The sequence below is a fragment of the Zea mays genome, chromosome 1 (genome assembly GCF_902167145.1).
Source record: "Zea mays cultivar B73 chromosome 1, Zm-B73-REFERENCE-NAM-5.0, whole genome shotgun sequence".
Classification (NCBI taxonomy): domain Eukaryota; kingdom Viridiplantae; phylum Streptophyta; class Magnoliopsida; order Poales; family Poaceae; genus Zea; species Zea mays.
In genome coordinates this window covers 114,976,568-114,985,568 of record NC_050096.1, presented here as the reverse complement: position 1 = coordinate 114,985,568, position 9,001 = coordinate 114,976,568, and the positions used below count along the sequence as shown (strand labels likewise).

Below are 9,001 nucleotides of genomic sequence, written 5' to 3'. Positions count from 1 at the left end.
AGCCGTGTGTCACGACACATTAAGCTCACACTGGTGTCCGCCGTCTGTCCCAAGTCCCAACGTACACGTCCACCTCCGCCCGTTGCTCTGTAGTCCATGAGGCTGACGCGCGCAGCAAGCGGCATGAGGTAATTACATATCTTGTCGACAGCATCACCTGTTCTTGGAAAATAAAAAGATGTTGGTTGCACTCTATTAGTCTCCGTCATGTTCATGAGCCTGTCATGACCCATGAGGTCGACGTCTAGGTCTCGCCGCCTGCCGCTTTGTCGTCCTTCCCTTGGACACATATGCCTCGTTGCCGAAAACACGGAAACGGTGATATTAGTTTCCGATCAAGATACGATATGAAATACAAAACCACCACACGTACTGTAATGCCAAATGGAAGAATAATACCAACCAGAAACGTACATTAGGATTGGGGTCCCGGCCAGCCGGCGGGCCGACCATGTATTATTGTATTGTACAATATAATGCACGTATATACCATATATTTAATATATATACGACACGTAGTGCGTTCAAAATTAACCACTGCAATCCAACCACATAGATTTTAGCAGGTGTGCAATCCACAAGGAGCTCGTCACAGAACACAGTCTAGAACACCACCGTGCAAACGACAGCCTGTAGGAAACCGTCATGGCTGCCGGCGGTGCCGACCAAAGGGGGAATAATGCTGCGACGACGACTTTTGTGGTGCCAGCGGTGGCGCTGAGCTTGGGGAAGCCGATGCCGCGGGTGGGCTTCGGCACGGCAACGGCGACGCTGGGCCAAGCGGAGGGCCGCGCCGGCGTGACGGAGGCGATCCTCCGCGCCCTGGACGCTGGGTACCGCCACTTTGACACCGCCGCAGTCTACAACACGGAGGCCTCGCTCGGGGACGCGGTCGTTGAGGCCGTGCGCGCCGGGACTGTCGCCTCCCGTGACGATCTCTACGTCACGTCCAAGCTCTGGATCACCGACGCGCACCCCGGCCGCGTCCTACCGGCTCTCCACAGGACACTGCAGTACGTAGCCCATGCATGCGCATGCATACCCACTAGCTACTATCTACGTTAATTACGTTGTCTATCTCTACCGATCCAACAACAATTCTCTTGTCAGGAATCTGCAGATGTCGTACGTGGACCTGTTCCTGATTCACCACCCGGTGAGCATGCGGGCGCCGGCCGACGACGAGGCTGAAGGAGCAGGCCCCGCGGTGGTGGTGAAGAAAGACCTGGTGGCCATGGACATGGAGGGCGTGTGGGAGGAGATGGAGGAGTGCCACAGGCGAGGGCTGGCCAGGGCCATCGGCGTCAGCAACTTCAGCTGCAAGAAGCTAGAGCACCTGCTCTCCGTCGCCAAGATCCCTCCGGCTGTCAACCAGGTGGAGGTGAACCCGTACTGCCGGCAGGAGAAGGTCAGGAATTTCTGCAGGGCCAATGGTATCCAGCTCTGCGGCTACTCTGCGATGGGTGCGAGCGGCACAGCGTGGGCCAACAACTCCGTCATGGACTCCCCTGTCCTCAAACAAATCGCCCACGCTCGCGGCAAAACCGTCGCCCAGGTAACCAAACTGTAATAATTCAAGACTGAAATATACTGCTAGTAGATATGTATATGTATGACCCTGCGCTGCACAAGAATCATCACGCTGAGATGCAGGTGTGCATTAGGTGGGTTTACGAGCAGGGTGACTGCGTGATCGTCAAGAGCTTTAACCAGAGCAGGATGCGAGAGAACCTCCACATCTTCGACTGGGAGCTCACCGACGATGACCACCGCAAGATTAGCGAGCTCCCTGAGTCCAGGGGCAACTACGATTTCTTGATCCATGAATCTGGGCCGTACAAAACAGCACAAGAGTTATGGGACGGTGAGATCACAGCCGGCCAATCTAACCAAACGCCGCTCGTCTCCGACGACTGATCATACAGCTTTGTGATCTCCTTTGTCACGAAGAAGGCCTGGAGTATCTCTCTTTGTCAAGATTCAAATGGTTAGAATAAAATATTTGTGACACTGTATAGAATGTCAGCGACACGAGAGAAAACATTACTTATCTTCAAACATAAAAATCCGTCGATAATTAATCGCAACTGTGAAGTCTATCTAAATCTGCATGTGATCGTATCTGCAGGTGCAATTTTAAACCCGTACCATAATACGTCGGGTTTCGGGTCATTTTTAAACAATAATTTAGCTATAAATAATCAAGTACCAGCAATAATTGACTTATACATATATGGATTTTAAACCTTCTCACGTTGAACAACAACAAAACATTTCATGAATCATTGGCCATGTTACTTACCAAAATAATTACTATTTTATTTTTGGGGTTGTTTGGTTCCACTGACTAAAGTTTAGTATGTATCATATTGGATGTTTGAATGCCAATTACGAGTATAAAATATAGCCTAATTGTAAAACTAATTACACTGATAAAACTAAATGACGAGATAAATTTATTAAGCCTAATTAATTTATGATTACCAAATGTTATTGTAGCATCACATGAGCAAATCATGGACCAATTAGGCTTAATAGACTTGTCTTACTGAAAGTCGTCTAGAAGGGGTGAATAATAGGCGAAACCTGAAATTTATAAAAACTTGGACACAAAAACTTCATTCAGGGTTAGCGTTAGAACGAGTATAAATAAAATCTTAGTGCGGAAGAGTAGTTATTCTTGCTAAGAGTTGACTCACAACTCTCAATTGCGCAAGCCGCTATGGCTCTCAAACATAAATCGATCAAATGCGGCGCGGGATTGACTTTGAATGCTTGGAGTGGTTGCACTTAATGTGTAGTAGGTTGGAGTGAGATTTGTGTCTTTAATGCATGTGTTGGTTAGCCCCCAACCACCAAAAGAGCCATTAGAGTGAGTAGGCAAAAAGTTGTTTGCGCAATGGTGCACTAGACCCTGAACATTGCCGGTCCAGTGTGCCACCGGATCGTGAATAGTGTCATTGCAGGTTACTGTTCTATTCAGTTAGCCGAGCGTAGGGATCTTGTTAGACAGTCCGATGTGCCACCAGTGCGCCAGCTCGAAAATGTCATTTGACATGCTCTCTGTGTAGACAGTCCAGATAGCCACCGAACGGTCCAGTGCGCCACCGGAGCGCCAGCCTATTTTTGACTGAGTCCAAGTCCACTGCACGGATGGTCCATAGTGCCACCAGACCCGTCCGGTGTGCCTGACAGCATCCCAATTTCTCTTACTTTGTCTAATTCTTCTCCAAATCCTTTTGACTGCCTTTGAGATTATTGCTATGATTTTGACAAACATATATATTGATAATCCAACTAGTCTAAGTCATGGTTCTTGGACTTTGTGTTCTTTCCATGTAATATCCTAAATCCATCACCTAAAAACAAAGTAGTTTATTTAGTAGTTTCTAATAGAAAGAAGAAATATTTATGTTTTTAAATAATGAAATCGGTGATAGAAACAAACTAAAGAATTTTTTAATAAGTAAAATTTATTATGTCTTTGATGCATTCATAATGAAACATATGTTTTGTTTGGTTTGAATTTTGAATCCAATTTTTGGATTTAATCTTGTGAGTAAAACATCATTTTATAAAATATTAATGAATTTTTAAAATAATAATATTGGAAAATTTGCATTTTGGTATGTTAATAATATTGTTTATAAGTAATTGCAAAATTTAATTATTGGAATATTCCCTAAAATTATTTATTTTACAAAGTGGGTATTTTTTATTTATGTTAACATTATTTTTTGGATTTATTATAATTTTTGGAATATTTAAGTATATATTTTTATACTTATTTTAAGTAAAATAGAGAGAATAGATTGAAAAAAACAAATTTTCTCTCGCCATCCGATCAACCCATATGAGAGCGCTCAATCCCCTCCCCTCGTTCCTTGGGCCCACTCGTCATTCTTACTCCTCTTTCACTCACATGTGGACCGCCGTCGTTTCAAGTACCGCCTCCCGATGCACAGCGTCTCCTGCGTTGACTATAGCTGTACATCTGTGCTGTGCCTAATAGGCTAGCTTAAAGCATAAAATTTTTGGTACGGTCCAAATCTGGTACGGCCCAACTTAATTGTGGACCTGGGCCCGCACGACTCAATATGTGGACCGTGTCTGGGCCTCAAGTCAAGCCCATGGGCTGGCCTGGCGCGGCCCATTTAACTAAGTCACATCGAGGCCCACTAAATATAGACTCAGTATTTAACTAAGGTCCGTCTAAGCCCACATGATCAGCACAACTTGGAGAATCTAGAGCTTCAATAGACCTTCGAGAACCAATACCTAGATGGGGGTAGTGAATATTTATGATGATTATTGTATATGTATATGGTTGTATAATACTCAATTAAACACTGAACAGAGAACCGAATATTATTTCTGAGCTAGTGGTAATATTTTTTTCTTTCTGACCAAAGGTTTTTAATATACATCCACAAAACATCTTAGTTTTATTTTGGCCATATATATATATATATTATATACTTTTTGTTTATGTATTGCTGTTGTATGTATATGAGCTGGTCTCACACATTAAGGCATTTTGGGCTATTTGGGCCGGCCTGGCACATATAACTAATTGTGGGCCGTGCCGTGGGCCGATGACTGGGCACACGTGCTGGCACGGCACGACCCATAATTAGATATGTGCATTTGTGGATCGTGCCTTTGTGGGCCGTGCTTTTGTGGGCCTGTGCCGTGCCGGGCCAGGCCGGCCCACATGTATAGGTATAGCGCTGACAGCTCTGTGCCCCTCGCCACCGCCATGCACCAGCCCATGCCCGCGCCGCCGAGCCGGTGCACGCTACGCTCGCCCGCTGCTGTTTCTCTAGGACGGTTCTTCCTGCCATTAATGGCCTGTCCGTTTCTACCGTTATGGATGAAAATGGGACGGATACAATCAGATACAGGGTTATCCCGTATTCTACCCTAATGTATTTCACTCCAATACGAGACCGGATACGGGTAGTTAAGATTAGAGGTGGATACTGGACGGGACCGGGTAATAATCGGGGCGAGTAAGAAACGGATAAAAGATACTACTCGGGTAGGTAACAGACAGTTGTCGCATAGTTCGTATCGATGATATTAATTGTCCAAACCATCCAACAAACACATAAATTAAGTAATACATAATCATGTATATGATAAAAACAAATGTAGGAAAGTAACCGATTAAATTGACATCATGCAGTTCAAAGTTAAAAATCACAAGGACATTGTAGAACCAACACCACAATATTAAAAATTCATAAAATAATCTAATTTCACTCAAAAATTTCAAATAAATTTTAAAAAACTAATAAACATTTTATACCAAGATAACTCAAGTCCTCATATGAAAATGTTAAAGTAAAGTACTGATTATGTTGAAACTTGGATACTTACACTGATTTCATATGTAACTCATACAAATAAGTGAAAGTGAAATGGAAAAAACGCGAACATCTTATAGATCTTATGATTCAAACATTTTTTATAGTTATATATGGACATACGTTGTGCCTTCGTAAAATTTCACGATTTTTTGAGGCTATTTATGTATTATTAATGTTTTGTCGTAGAAAATCATCAAAATACAATTAAATCCATAAAATATTGTAGCGGCGACCGAAAATTACAAATAAGTTACCAATACTAATAAATAGTCTATAAAAAGATAACCTTAAGTTCCCACATGGAGATAACCTTAAGTCCCCACGTAAAAATGATAAAGTCTATTAATTTGATAAAATTTGGACATTTTTAATGATTTTGGCCTAAAGATTTGTTTAAACAAAAAATTGATGTACTATAAAGTTATAGATCTCTTCGAGCACTATAATTTTCATATAATCTTTATCTTCATTCGAGATTTCATATGTAAAAGTTGTAATTTTATAACTATATTATGCAGAAAAAGAAAAACGGGTACCCGAATTCCGGGTACCTGTATCCGACCCGAATGTTCGGGTATTTACCGGGTAGTTCTCGCTCCGTATCGGACTCAAATCCGAAACTACAGTATTCGGATATTACCCATATCCGTTCCAAATATAAAAATACCCGAATCTGTATCCGAAAAAACGGATATTTATACTATCAGTATCCGGTACCCGACGGGTATACTCGACCCGTTTTCATCCCTACCTACTGTGGCCTGCTTTGTAACGCACGCGCACTGCTTCTATATGCTGCGTATCGCGCATTACATTTCGCGACCCCTCCCACGCTCACGTGCCCACTCACCTGCCGTCATGGCGCACTACCCAGCCTGTTCACCTCCCCCTCTATTAGTGCTAGCCGTTTCTCCATCCACCATTAATGGTTGGCGCCGTTTATTCCTATCTGGCACCCCTAGGCCTCTCTCTTCCGTAGCTATAAAATTGGCGATACATGAGCTCACCATCTTTCCCTCTTTGCTTGTGCCTTCCCTATTCCTGCTCAGCCCGTCGGCCCCTTCGTCGTTTTCGAGCAGCGCCGCTCGCCGTTCAACCTGGCCACGCGTCGCGCCGAGCTCTCTTTCCTTCTCTGCTCACTCCCAATAATATCCAAAATTATCCATCCCCAAAATGAGGAGGGTGGTTTTGACAATGTTGCTTCCCAGCTAAATAGGCACACATCGATTTAATTGGTTTGTTGCAATTTTGCCCCTAGGCGTTGCTATCATAAAAGACCCTTGGGTATGATAGAAAGGCAGTTGGCATTTAACGCTGAACTTCTGGCTAATGAAGTTATGAGATGCACCAAAATCAAACAGAATTAATGCAGGTTGATTAAAAACTGAAAAGATACCAGTCATGACGGGTGCTCCTTCAGGTAGCTCCTCTAGAGTAGTGAAATTGAGCTTCCCTTGTCTGACTTGCACCTTCGGCTTTCTTCCTCTGTCTTGATTTGGTGCTAGCATCTGCCTCGGCTGATTCCTTGGGCAATTCTTGGCATAATGGCCCACATTGCCACAAGTGAAGCATTTGTTCCCATTTCCCTGGCGGAACTGCTATTGTTGCTGCTGCTGAGGTTGATTGTTCCTCGGGGCGGGAGCTGGAAAGCGGTTGGGTGCTTGCTGCTGCTGAGGTGGCCTGATAACCCATCTTCCTGCCTGCTATTGAAATCCTTTGCTCTGATTGTTGGACACAATCCTGAACCTCGGGGGTGGAGCAGAGGGTCCTAACATTGGTGCCTTCCTCTTCTTTTCTGCCCGGTGAGCTACAATACAGTCTTCTCCTGTGATATGGCCAGGTTGACCAACTCATTGAAGCTAGCAGCCCAAACAGTATTGAGGTGCTCACGCAACTTGGTGTTGAGACCTCTGCAGAAACGATATGTCTTCTTCTCATCAGAATCTGCATGATAGCCTGCATATTGGCACAGGTCATGGAAGGCCTAGGCATACTGCAGCACCGTGCGGGTTCCTTGAGTTAGTGTCAGGAACTCATTCAGCTTGCGATCCAGGATCCCTGCTGGAATGTGATGTTCCCTGAAAGCAGTCTTGAACTTCTCCAATGACACTTCATGATCAGCAGGTAGCATGGCGCGGAAATTTTCCCACCATGTCTGAGCAGGTACGCGAAGCTGCTGTGCGGTGAAACGAGCCTTGGTGTCATCCGGGCAAGCTCCCGTGAGGAGGGGGAACTTGGACTCCATGACTTGTAGCCACACATCGGCGTCAAGCGGGTCCTCGACCATGGTGAACAAGGGCGACTGCATGCTCAGGAACTCCTGATAGGTTGTTGCGGCCAGAGGTCACTGCGGCTGGCCTCCACCATACTGCTGAGGGTGGGGCTGGCGCTGCAAAAGCTGTCGCAAAATCTCATTCTGGTGAGCCATCAGCTCCTGCACCGTGGGAGCTGGAGGAGGTGGCGGGGGAACTTGCTCGTTCTGCCCGCGACACTGCCTAGTTGCCATATGAAAACAGAGACTGTTGCCATTGTTATCTCAATTCACGATTCCGAACAATATGCGTTATATCATAAGGAAAGAAAATGTCATAACATAACATCAACTTGAATGAAGATAACATGATTGCATTCACTCCATCACTCACAAAAGTTTTCCTGGGTTACATCAATTTAGGGGACAGTGCACGTAAGCCTAGTCCAAAATCTGATGCCAACTAAGCTCGCGCGGGTTTCTATCCTCCTAACGTGTCAAGTTAACCCATCAACCCTGAGTAGTAGAAGCGACACTGGATATGGGCGACGGGGGCATCTCGGAGGGAGTCGCATTAGTACAGGGGCTGGTCCTAACTCCTCGGGAGCCTCCTCTCCCTTGCTTTCAGCCTCGTTTGCCTCCATCTCCAGGTGGTGCATGTCCAGGTGGTCATTAGCTTCCTCAAGCTCCTCCTGCACATCGTGGAGTTGGTTTTCCAAGACATCTATGGTGTTGTCCCAGATCTCCACCTGCTGCTCCAGGGTGGCAATGCGCTGGCTCAACTGTTCCACCTGTAGGTCCTTCTCCACCAACTCTGACGACAAGTCGACCACGAAGTCCTCTCAGCTGTCGAGGGTGAGCTTAGTGGTCTGAGCAAGGTTAGCAAGGTGTGCCATAACGTCGCTCTGCAGGGCCTGTAGGCGGTACAGTGCGCTCATACACTGAACAGTGATCCTCCCAACTAGGTCGGGATACATAGCCCACACGTCCTTCACATGGCTCACACGGTTGCACCACATGGGGTCATCCCTCTTCTCAGCGGGGAAGAGTCCCAGTGGGTGCATCACCATCTCTAGTGGGTGGTAGCCACAGAAAGTTGTCAGAGTCTTCATAGTTGCCGCCTCGGTGGTGTCGTCCGCCCTGGATCCAATAGTCTTGGAGTCAAGGGAACGCCAACCCGGCTGAAGGGGGTGAGCTTCCAGAGTCAGCCAGACTCGGCAACGCGGCACCCGATGCTCCTCGTACAGCTGCACTATGTACAAAGGGGGCGTAGGGTAACCAGTGGAGTTGAGCACCTCCCGCAATATGGAAGGAAAACCCTCGTGGGAAAGGAAATTGGAACTGAAACGAGTATCTCCTCCATTGCGGGGGTGGGTGA

General features: G+C 45.9%; 1 protein-coding gene across 1 annotated transcript; it reads left to right on the top strand.

Annotated features, from left to right (window-relative positions):
* The first annotated feature begins 532 nt into the window (after window positions 1-532).
* On the top strand, window positions 533-2,008 carry LOC100281854 (NAD(P)H-dependent oxidoreductase). Its single transcript, NM_001154774.2, has 3 exons — window positions 533-1,013; window positions 1,111-1,555; window positions 1,654-2,008. The coding sequence occupies exons 1-3, from the start codon at window positions 646-648 to the stop codon at window positions 1,915-1,917; spliced, it is 1,077 nt and encodes a 358-aa protein (NP_001148246.1). The 5' UTR covers window positions 533-645; the 3' UTR covers window positions 1,918-2,008.
* The last annotated feature ends 6,993 nt before the right edge of the window (window positions 2,009-9,001 follow it).